The sequence below is a fragment of the Corvus brachyrhynchos genome, unplaced genomic scaffold, assembly GCF_000691975.1.
Source record: "Corvus brachyrhynchos isolate BGI_N302 unplaced genomic scaffold, ASM69197v1 scaffold8, whole genome shotgun sequence".
NCBI lineage: Eukaryota > Metazoa > Chordata > Aves > Passeriformes > Corvidae > Corvus > Corvus brachyrhynchos.
The window spans coordinates 2541204-2553421 of NW_008240031.1; the positions used below are offsets into that span (position 1 = coordinate 2541204).

General features: G+C 43.6%; 1 protein-coding gene across 1 annotated transcript in view; it reads right to left on the reverse strand.

The window, feature by feature from the left end:
- Positions 1–2666: 2666 nt before the first annotated feature.
- The window catches only part of HAUS1 (HAUS augmin like complex subunit 1), a 13814-nt gene continuing 4262 nt past the window's right edge, over positions 2667–12218 (reverse strand). The window contains exons 2-9 of the mRNA XM_017743667.1: positions 11142–11406; positions 9336–9471; positions 8192–8326; positions 7119–7242; positions 6284–6349; positions 4987–5058; positions 3857–3904; positions 2667–2897 (exon numbers count right to left, since the gene is read on the reverse strand). Of these exons, the coding sequence (XP_017599156.1) occupies positions 2838–2897; positions 3857–3904; positions 4987–5058; positions 6284–6349; positions 7119–7242; positions 8192–8326; positions 9336–9471; positions 11142–11406 (906 nt within the window). The 3' untranslated portion in view covers positions 2667–2837. The remainder of the gene's footprint in view (positions 2898–3856; positions 3905–4986; positions 5059–6283; positions 6350–7118; positions 7243–8191; positions 8327–9335; positions 9472–11141; positions 11407–12218) is intronic.

Consider the following 12218-nt stretch of genomic DNA (forward strand, 5'->3'; position numbering starts at 1 on the left):
AAAGTCAAAAGAGATTCTATCCACACCTTTTGATTCAATGCATTTTAAGTAAAAGACACATATGCCAACTTAGAAGCCTTAGATTTGCCCAATGGATTCTGCATTTCTCTAGCATTTTACTGTAATTATTCTGGGTTTAATACCTAAATGTTTGCTTTTAAATAGATCCACAATACTTTGCTAGTTTGCAGACAATTTTTTTTTCCTAAAGCAGTTATTATTGTGCATATTGGCCCGATAAGAACAGGTATGTCAATTTGTGGTGAAATGTATACAAGTTTTCACTTGAGGCTGACCCCCATTTTTCACATCTAGTTCATAGTTTTAATTTCTTTTTTGTTTGTTTGTTTTTCGGGGTTTTTTTGTTTTGTTTTCAGGTGGAATTCCTCATCTTTTCCAGGAGGAGGAATTGAGCATGCAGTAATAGAATACAAACATCATCGTTGGGAAAATGGAAGGCCTGCAGCTCAGCCCGGCTCCAGTTCTGGCCCTGTACCTGCTCTTATCTTGCACAGGTGTCTCCAAAACTCAGTCTGGGAGCTGAGTGGAGCAGCTGATGTACTCTGCAGGGACACTGAAGCAGCGGAGGCCTCTCCAGCCTCGTGTCCCTCTCAGTTTGGTGGTTATTCCACATTATCCAACAGCCGAGGGTCCAGCTGGCAGCCACCGTTGTGACCCCCGTGGACACTCAACAGCTGCCAGAGCAGAGGGGGAAGCCCAGAATCAGAGGTTTTCTCAGCCAGCCTGGTGTTCTCCTGTCTCAGCAGAACCTCTGTGAGCTGTTCCTCCTCTGGCATCCCACCCCCACGCAGGAAAAGCTGGTCTGTCCCAGAACACCAACAGCAAAAAAGGGTTCCTACAAGGCACGTTGCTCATGCAAAACCAAAGAGCTGAGAAACCTTCCCAAGAGGCTCCACAAATCTCATTTATTTGACTTCTCCCGATTTCCATCAAGAGCTGAGCAGTCAGAGATGACAACTGTCTGCTGATTTATGCTGCGTGTGCTGGGGACAGCTCAGCTGTGACACAGAGCTCGGATGCAGCTGCCGGGGATTTTTTTTTCTCCTTGAGCTTTCCAGTGCTAGGAAGCAACACGTGGCTGTGTTTGGGCAGCTCTCCAGACAGTCTGGCCCTGCTGCTCTCTAGATTCAGGCTCTTCACGTGCTGTGAAATAGCAGCAGTCAGGGAGCAGTGCAGCTGCTCCGTGGGCGCAAGGAGGGGAGAACAGCCTCCAGAATTCACAACTGGTGCAGCACTACATGACAAGGTGGTGCTATGGAAGTGCCACAGTCGCCAGGAAATCCTCCCAAGCCTGGAGTTGTGGTTTACATGTGTGAGATAAAAAGCAGTCTCCTAATGTTAGCCAAGAAAGTCTTGAGGCTCTCGTTGAAAAGCAGGACTGGTAGCACCCTCAAGCCCTCATCTAATCCATCTTTATATCCCAAAACGTGATCAACATTCCCTCACATTTTAAACATTCAAGAAAACCATTTCTAATCTGCTTTTAAGAGCTTCCAGTAATTAAGATTCCTTAATTGCCAGGCTATGACCTCCAGTGCCTTACACTGGCTTTCTTTTTACATCATTCTTTGATGTCTACCCAGCCATGTTCTGATGTCTTCCAAGACTACAACTTCTTTCCCCTTCCACAACAGGAAAATGAGATTATATTCTTGTTCTTTCCGGGTTCAAACACCACTCCCATGGCTTTTGGGTGGGTTTTATCCGTAAGCAGTAGCTGTGCCTGTAGTCATCCCTACACTATGGTGCCTGCTCCAAATTTCACATCGCTTACCTCTGAGGTAATTTCCCTTGAGCCAGTTTAGCCCATGAATTTTCTGCTTGCTTTCGCCCTTGTTTCCTACCCCAGAAGGAACTGAAGATAGATAGCCACAAAACTAAGGCAACTCATCCTTTCCTAACAGCTCAGTTTAAACACCTGGAACTAAACAGCAACTCCTGCTGGTGAATGAAAGAGGAGGCTGGAGATTCCCACGGGCAATGGCTCTCCGAGCTTCCCTCAATTCTTCCCCATCACAGCAAAAGGAAAGGACAGAGGTCACACTTGTGCTACTTCACTGACACCAGTGTAATTCTGAATCTCCCTTCCTGCAGATCAGTGAACTTCTGCAGAGAAGTAACAGCTCCTGAGGACACGCATACCATGCAAAATCATGGCATTAATCTCTTGCAACTCCAAGTGCAAACAGATTGTCACCGAGAGCACCGCTATTTGCCTGGATGTTTCCCAGTACAAACAGGCCCATGCTCAATGTCCTGAGGTGCTGCTACTATTTCTAGGTTTCACTTTTCCCACACCCACAGATCTTCTGATTTTTTGCTTTGGTACCAAGCAGCTTCTAAAAGCTGGAGAGTGCAAAAACACTTCTGAAAGTGTTGAAGGCTGGTGTACTGATGGCATGGAAACAAGAGGGCTCAGGGAACCCTCAAGGAAGATGACATTTGAGGTAGAATTGTTAAAGGCAATCTCACTTCAAGATCATCATGTCCCACAGTGGTTCTGCAAAAATACTGTTTTCAGATCTAAAAAGGTCTTACTGTATGGGACTTTTTTTTGTTTTAAAGCTATGCCTGCCTTATCATTAGAGCTATTTATCTGCTTTACAGGTGTATCACAGAGGGAAAAATAACTGGTAAAGACAACAGCAAGTTTGAAGGTTCTTTAATGAAAAATAGGTGATGTTTACAAACACAAGGCCAAGAGAAAGAAGAGCACAGTAAGAATTCCAAAATGCATTGCTAGTGCAAGTAAGCAGGCAACAGAAGGAAAATCATGTTCCACATAGGCCACTTCAGGTGAACTGGGGTTTGCTGGGCTATGTCAGCTCGAAAGGCACAGCCTCGATCTGCCTTGAGAGCTCTTCGTCCAAGGCTTTCTAGTGGGAGAGAAAACCAACTGGAATCAGGGACCGTGAGACAGTTTCCACACACTGCTGGTAAACAAACACATCTGCAATGATCAGACCCTGGGAGGTTGTTAGCAGGGATGGATTAACCCCGGTGCTGAGCTGGATGGACTCGTCACTGCAAAGGGCAGACAGCCACAGGGAAATCTCCAAAGGAAGGGCTGGACAAGCTCAGCTGCCTTTACCCTGTGCCCCAATGTGATTTTGGACACCTCTCAGCCCACAGGTCCTCCCCAGAGGTGAGCATTCTGACCTGAGGACAGCCTCAGGCTGGCAAGGGGAGCTTGTGTTCCTGAATCAAACAAGTGGCGTGTGCCAACGTCGGCAGTCTCACCTGAAAATGTGCAAAATGCTCTCACCTCGCTGTGATTTTCGATCACAGTTTTAAGGCTTACCACTTGTGCTTTACAAGCAAGCAGGCAGTAGCCCAAAGGAACAAAAACAGGTTTTATGGGGCTCAAATGTGGCCTGGTTCGCTCAGGAAAGCTACATATGATCTTCCCAAACAGCTTTACGGTGTTTGGTTTAACAGCCACACCTGCAGATTACACAAGCATGGAGGAAATGGGCACTATGTTTTATAGGGGAAGGTCCCCATTGCAGTCTACAAAGCAGCTGTTGACTAAAATATGGGCCCTGGAGTCCTCTGAGAGTTCAGGAGGAGCAAGGAAGCTTCTGAGACCGACACTGAGTGAATAAACATTCCAATAAGCAAAACTCATAGGGATGTAGCTACCTAATACCCACTAATATCACTGTGCCCAACTGACTTTGCAGCTTAGACATCACTCCACCAGTTCCCCTTACCAGTATCTACAACTTCTGCCTTACCAAATTTCCCCATGAGAACATTAAGACTACAGTCTAAGGTGGGTAAATCTGTAACCAATTAATACATGTAGCTCCTGGAAAGATAAAAAAGCTCTTACAAGTTCGTTTCTTGCTTCTTCAACCATCACTCGTGCCAGGGCAATGCTCTAATGAGAGAAAATGGCATAAAAACCAGTAATTCATCAGGAAACAAGAGTCCCTGCACCTTTAAAAGAGTCTAATGATGAGCCTCAAGTGAATTAATGGACAATTAATGCAGTTTTGTGTATGCACTTCACACACAGAAGGTACTGACATTAAAAGCCTAGTATTGGTTTGGTTTGGGCAATTATTTCAAAAGTCTGGTACGCCCTAAAATCTAAAAAACCCCTTCATTTTAAGCAATTTTCCAAACCTACCAATCAAGGGACTTGATTTTAAACATATTTGTGCAAGAAGTTTCCAAAGCACAGTTAAGTTTGCAAGGATAAACCTCCCTCCCCTCCTTCTGCCTGCACCAGAAGTGAGGCACTGGGGCTCTCCCTGTCTCCATTGAAAGCAAGGCTGGAGGAGGGAACTGAAGAACCTAATCCCATCTGAATGTCCTGTTCCACTTGAGGGAAGGAGGAAGCTGCCTCTTGGATGAAGACAATTACACAGAACACCAGTCCCACCCTTCTACCCACAGTCTTTTTTTTTTCTAGGAGCAAGACCTCAGTGTTTGTAGGAGGGAGATGAGAAACTTGCATTTTCACACAGCTGAGGACCCAGCACCCTCAAGAGAAATCAAAGAAAATTATGGAGCAGCCAATTTAGGGGACAAAACCTACATTTGGCTACTTCTTCATGATCCTTAAAATCCTGTTCAGAGGTCCAAACTCTGCACCACGTGCTGTGTCCACCCTATTCACAGCCTGATGACAGTTACAGCTAATGTACTGGTAAACCTCAGAAAGTTGGTTATCCTAGGGGATTACCTTTTCTTCCATATTTCTTTGTCCAATTCCTGGCTAATTCACCTGAATACTAATTGACCCAGTGAATCTACTTTGTTAGAACAGTCTGCCTGACAAGCATACTTAATTTCTTGATTAATAAATAGAGATTAAGTCTTTGGTTTACATCATTAACAGACCTGTATGACATCTACCTGTCCACCAAAGCCATCACAACAATATCCTTTACATTCTGAAGTCCACTAAAATTAACCTGATGGCAAATACAATAAAACAGTGGAGTAAGTAGTTACAGGAGGTAAATCATGGTAGGACTCCACTTCCTTCTTCAATGGCTTAAGTTTTTCCTGCACTGCAGCCAGTTCCTGCAAAGAGAGCAAGACAGATTATATTCTAGGGAATTATTTGTAGAATTGATGGAAATGACTGAGATAGATCCACAGTTATCTACAGCACTTCAAAATTTGAGAGCTTTCATCCTCCTTAAACCACACAGAAAACTGAAGCTTTGCACATGCAGCAGCAAAGACTCTCCCTTACACTTATCAAGGGGAAGTAATTTCTGTTTGGGGCTGCAAACTGAGTACCTTCCGCAGTCCTGAACTCTTTTCAAATAACCAAAGTTATGTAAAAAAGATAAAGTCATTTGTGCTGCCCATTTCACTGACATCTTGGCAAAGCAGTTCTATACATGTCAGGGACTCAAACCTTACCTTATGCTCGGGCTCTAGAAGAGGACAAGCCTAGAAAATTTGCCTGTGGCTTTTTGAATGCAAAATTCCAACAAAAATTAGTTCTGGCCAGTACTCTCCCATAACACCGGGCAACGTGAGCACTGCCACCCAGTGCTGGTTCGTGAGAACCACAACAGAGAAACCAGGAAACCTATTTTCACTGTTCCACTTGAAAACATGCAGGAAAAGACAGCAAAAGTAATGAGAACACTGAGTTCCCACTACAGTAACAGCAAAAAATATGACGACATGGTGAGTGCACTCAAACCAAGGCAAAACATACGTCACATGTGTAGAAATGTTTCAGCACAAAGCTGTAAAGTCAGTAGTTACTGACTCAAGCAATGTGCTTTTTATTTAATGTATGTTCCACTGGGCTTACAGTACAGCTGAAGAAAGTTATGTTTGAAGACACGAGAAAAAAAAATAGCACACAGTAGTTCAGAATTTGGGATTCATTTGACCTTATCCCCTTGTTTTGAAGAGGTTTAATTCACACAAAGTATAAAGAATCACATGGGTCATTCCATCAAGGAACTGCAGTACACAGATAGCCATGCAATGTGATATAGTCCACAGGACATCCACTCTGTTTATAACATGGAGGCAGATCTGTTTTCAGTGGCAGGGAATTAATTCCAGGAAAATTCTCCAGTAGATGCCTCTAAGAGAGACAAATCCATACCACAGACCCCAGTTCATGGGTATCCATCTACAGGATTTTAATTTGTGCTTCCTTTGGCCATTAAGATTTGTTCAGGTAACCCAACAGCGAGCTACAATTCCTGAAAGCACCCAACAAGCAAGCCTGGGTTGTTCCACTGTAGAAACATCCCTCTTGTACCCAAAAACCTACCTCAGACAATTTCACAAGTGCTTCATGTGTCAGGGATTGGTCCAAGCCCGTGGCAATAAGCTGCTTCTGTAAACAGGACAGGGCACAAAACACAACAAGGAGAATAAAGATTTCACCATTTACTTCTGGTTTTAGCTAAACAGGCAAAGAAGAATGCAGGTTGTCCACCGCAGAAATGTGTGCTGTTTGAGCCACAGCTATAGCTGGTGTATGAAACCAGGTGCTGCTAAAATTTCTATCAAGAGTAACAAGTCTTTTCCAGAAAAACAGTGGAAGAAGGGCACATGGCAAGGCTGAACAGAGGGCTCTCAGTAAAATGTCAACTGCAATGCAACACTTTCCATCTCATATTTGTCAATGTATCAGACAGCATCCAAGCATTAAACAAAGCATTTACATGTCCTTCATCATTTAGGAAAGGTGAAGGAGCAGGCAGTACAACTTCTGCTTTCTGCATTTAGTCATACATTCTTTTTTAAAAAAAAATGGGTCATATTCATAATTTTGAGACACAATTTACCTCAGTGAATCAGCTGCTCTACTGATAGCTGTGTTCTTTTGCATGACAGTAGCTCACAATAACCACCAGGTAATCCCAGCTAACAAAGTTCTCAGGGAATGAGGAGAGCGCATTGTACTGATCACAGAATGTGCTGAGGAGAAACCAGCAGGGACAACTGAACTGTGTTTACATGTTGTCCTGTTAGCTCAAGAGTCACCAGTCATGGAGTTTAGGAAGCCTATGGAATGTCTCTGTAACTACAAATCTGGGCTCAACCAACCACAGCTGTGTCATCCCATAACAGTGTCTTGTAAGAAAATTCCTTCTGCCTACCTCAGCATCCTTGACCCTTATTTTTAGATCCTCAGATTTTTTTTCCAGGAATATCAAGTTCTTGGATCGACTTGCAGCTTTGGCATTTTCTGCTTCCTGAGATTCTGTTATTTTTTTAATATCCCTTAAAAAATAACACAAAAAGAAAAAACTATTACACTCAAAGATATATCAGTATACAAATACTGTTACTTATCTATGCTTGAGCTAAACCCTGCCATACAACCAACACAAGAAAGAAGAAAATGGAGAAAACATCGTATTTCCCTGTGAGATTTTCCAGTGCAAACATATAGAGCTGTTACTTCCAGAACCCCAAAGGCCAGGGAAAACAGTGGCAAAGGGAAAAGCCATATGCCTAAAAGCAAAGGGTAATAGTCTCACTTAGAGACCTGTTACATGAGCTAAACCTCACATCAAGAGGAGGCAAATCTGCACAAAGTATATGGGACTCTCTTCCACAAGCCCAATTACCACTTTAAAAGACAAAAAAACACCCCAAAAGTAATTAGACTGGAAGGGAGCTGTGGAGACCATCTGGGCCAATCCCCACTAAAGGCTAGGGTTGATCCTGCTGTGCTTGGCAAAGCACTTCAGATTACATCCTCCAGGGAATGGACGTGATACTGATTTTTTTTTTAGAATTATTGTTATTATGTCTCCTACACACTGGTTAAGGGAACTCCTTACCCAAGAATGGCTTTTGTTTTGCCTCCCTCAGTCTGACTACAGAGCCCATGCTAAATGTGCTGAGAAAACCAGATTTGCCTTCAGCCTCAGACAAAAGCAACTGGTGGAAGATGCAAGCTCGTATCTGAAAACTGCTGATAGACCACTTTTGCTGTAAAATAATGGGTTTGATGCTTTCCCAGACCTCTTTTGATTACTGAAAGTATCCATAACACATGGGTTTTGATATACTTCCAAATACCTCAAACTGGACATGTGTCAAACCCCTAAAAATTCAGTTATCCTTGTTAGTTACCATAACCAATGTTACCCAAGACAGAGATCACAAGGTCAGAGATTAAAGTATTACTTTAATCTTTCCCTTTTCCTTATCCATTACTTACTCCTCTAACTGCTTTTCCATCGTCAGTGTTGAAGCTAGTTTTTTTGTGAGGGTGTTCAATTTCAGTTCCATTTCTTCGTTTTTTGATTTTGTTTTAAACAGTTCCGAGGTCATATAATTAATGGCACCGTAGAAGCTGGTGAAGAGAGAATCAGTGGTAATGCTCAGGAGTCAGCTCTTCTCAAAGTCAGAGTTATTGTTATTCTTTTCTCCACACTTTACACAAATGACTTAGTTTCCTCCTGATGTTATGGCAGGACTAAGTTAAAAGAAAACACGAAGGGAATTTGCTTTCTATAACTAACACAGATTTGCAAATGGAAGGGAAAACAGACCAGCAACATGAGTAAGAGTAAGTGAACACCACCTGGCACTCTGATGAATAAAACCACTGGATTTGAAACCACCAGGTGCTCCACTCCTGGCTTGCCACATTGCCTTTGAGAGAAACTGTATTCAGGCCCTGAAAATGCACAGTCACAAGATGTGCCCAGCAGTATCTGAGTCTCTTCCTCTGCCCAAGCAGCTTAAACCTCTTCTCCCTCCAGCTCAGGAAGACAGCTGTAAGAGCCAAGATCCTGAATACCACATAAAAATTGGATCCCAAAGCAGATTTTTCCCCTTCTTTACTGCAAGTGCTGCAGTGTCATGGGTCAAAGCCATGCTAGGGAGAGAGGCCCAGGGAGACCAGACTAACAGATGCCACTTCTCCATGGCAGAGGGAATCTCCTCACATGAACTGAGGCCAGATGAGATAGACAAGAATGAGGAGCTGAGACTGGAAGACCAGTCATAATTCCCCAGTCTTTGCCTAAGTAGTGTGAACACTGCTATAGCTTGGGATACCTGGCACAACCATTCAACTGGCAGCAGCCTGCAGCCATGGACCACAAAAGCATGAGCAAAAAAGAGGGATTTAACTCTGTCCCAGACCCTTCTCAGTCTTTAGAGTCTTCCTGTGCTGGGATAACCCAGAGTAAGCACTTTCTGCTCAGTTCCCATGCGCTCCAAAGCTGCCAAAGGCATGCAAAATAAGCTGGACAAATAAGATTCCTAGTGTCAAAGTCAAGTTTGAAGCTGCTGATGTGAAAAACCAGAGGAAAACAGCACAGACCATCACCTTGAATGAAGAGTGTAAGAATTACCTGGTAAGAGACGTGTCCTCCACTTCGAGTGCCATCGCACTTTCTACCAGGTCATTGAGGTCTGTGGTGGCTTCTTGGGACAGACTGTCTACGGAAAGACCCAGGCTTTCTTCAAGAATATCCTGCCAGTACTTAGCTGAAAAATACATACAACCCAAAATAGTGATTTTTTTACTATTACTGTTCTTTTACGGAACTCTCTGAAGCTGGAACCCGATCCTGCACCGGGAACTTGGCTACCTGCCTGCTGTAAGGGGAAAAAGACACTTTAAAAAAAGGCTTAAGCATGCCAAACTGCTGCCACATCTCCATTTGTCAAACGAATTCAGGGTATAAAGGGAGAAAGCACTGCTCCACTCCTTCTCAGACCAGTCTGTCTGACATCAAACAAACAAGAGCTCACCCTTGTGCTACAGCAGTGAACACACTGGGTCATTGCCCCACAAAGCTCAGCCTGTGCCTGGTTTGTGGCAGACCCAGGAAGTCCGCTTCCATCACTTTTTGTTTGGTGGCAAGGCACTTGAAGACTTGCAGGAATGAAAACTAAACACACTTTCATATAAAAACATCTTCATATGTACTATGCCAGCCTTTGCACAGAAAAGTGAAATTCCTTCCTTAGAAAACCCAGTGAAGGGACGGTCCTTTAGTATGTGTGTTAAAAACATATTATGGTCTCCCGAAACACTCACTTGCTCAAAAAAACCCGAACACATTGTAAAATACTCACTCTAGGCAGCTTCAGCACAACTTAAATCACCTCGCTGCTGTTTCAGATTCCTCCAGGGCTTTCCTTAACAGTGGCTGAGCACCAGCTCAGACTCTTGAATGAGCTGCAGGGACACTTTCCCTCGTGTCTTGGGGTGACTTTATGATGTTGTATCCCATATTGCTGTTCTATGCCCAGAAATTAATTTTGTGCCTTTTTATACCTTTAAACTGAGCCTGAGAGGGGGGAGAGAAAAGTGTACATTTTCAAAGCAGTTTGCAGTTTGTTTTCATGTTCCAAGGACACAGATAAACCTCTCTTGGCTCTAACAGCAGCGGCTGGAGAGGGAGGAAGCAGCTTGCTTTCCAGCCAGTTTTTTCAGCTCCTTTTCCTCCGGAGAGTTGAACTTTGTTTTCCTGGGACTCAGATTTTTCCCTTCTTCTCTGCTAGATGGTTTCAACACCACAATACATTGGGAGGAATTTCCACCGAGGCCTTGGCCCTGGAGGTGGGCACACCACCCCGTCCCAGCTCCAAGAAGGAGGGGAGAGGCTACCTACAGAAGGACTCTGAAATTTTCCCAGGTTTTTCTCTCCATAGCGAGAGGTTCTACTATTTAGCATTATTATCTTTTTTCTGTGTGTTTGTTAAATAAATAGTTTTATGTCTTTCAATTTCCTTCGAGGAAAATTTATTTTTTCCCAAACCTGGTGGGGGAGGAGTGGTTGTAACCTGCCTTCTCTCAGAGGATATATTTCCAAATTGGCCCAAACCAGTACACCTCTCTATCCAGGCAATATTTCCATGCTGTGCTATCCAGCCCAGCAGACTAGGAGGTTTTAGCAATTAACCCGCTTGTCCACATCTATGGCCTACTCAAGATGGCTTAAAAAATTGTCCTTGACCAACCTTATGCCACTGTAAATTCAGCTGAAAGGAAGGTGTGTGATGCATTGTAGTAAAAACTGCATCAGAACAAAAGCTGAGACTGTTTCAGTTACATATACATATTCCTAAGTTTTTAATAAATACAATCATCAGGATCACTGAGAAAAGCCTGACTCGGATGGAACTGAGAAATGGAGCTTCAAACTCACCTTCTGCTTCATACTTGGCTGCCTGGTCCTTCATGTCCTCTATCAGCAATGAAACATCCCTGTCTCTCTCTTCATTGCATTCCATAACTTCATGCAAAATATCCACTGTCCTTTCATTCACCTCATACCTTGGAACAGGCTTATCCCCATATAATTTCTTTAGCCATAAAGTAACCTGCCAGAGAAGGGAGACAAAAGAGCAAGCAATCACGTGAAATGACAGAAAATAGCTGACAGATGTGAAAAATGTAAACCACTGCAACCTCTACATTCCTGAAGAGTAACTCCTACATCAGTCCAGGAGGCATGGGTGGGAAAGGGGGAGACAAATTCCTTCTTCTCCTTTAAACACCCTCTGTGGTCTATAAAACTGTATTATATCCCTTTTAATCTCCCTCATTTCTCTGGACACCTGCTTATCTCCCTGTGATAGAATTTTATCTTTTTATTCACGTGACGTGTTGTCTACAGACACAGTAATGACCCAAGATGTTAAAATGGGCATTTGGAAAACTGGTGAACACTGTGTAAAGTGTGTGGGATAAAACTGCCCGAGCCATCATTGGGAACAGTCTCTGCAGGAGAGTGGGAGAGAGTCACCACAATGTGCAGGCACAAGCCCTGCAAAGCATTTGTACCATTAAAAACAAGGTCAGGAATGAGAGATAACTCAGTGCTCTCAGCTAGGGCTGTGATTATGGAATCACTGAATTGCTTGGGTTAAAAAAGCCCTCCAGGATCAACAAGTTCAACCATTCCCCCAGCACTGCCAAGGCCACCACTGACCCATGTCCCCAGGTGCCACATCCACACAGCTTCAGGGATGGGGACTCCAACACTGCCCTGGGCAGCTGCGCCAGGGCTGGACAGCCCTTTGAGTGAAGAAATTTTCCCTAATATTCAACCTAATTAAATTAGACAGGTTAGATCATGACCAGCAAGAACTGAAGAACGTGGAAGTTCTAAATCATGTAAGGAACATAAAGTCCTGCATAAAGCTGCCTAATAAACCTGACGGAGAATGGACGCGGCCGTATAACTTTAAAAGCCATTTTTTTCCTAGCACCTCTTTCTTCA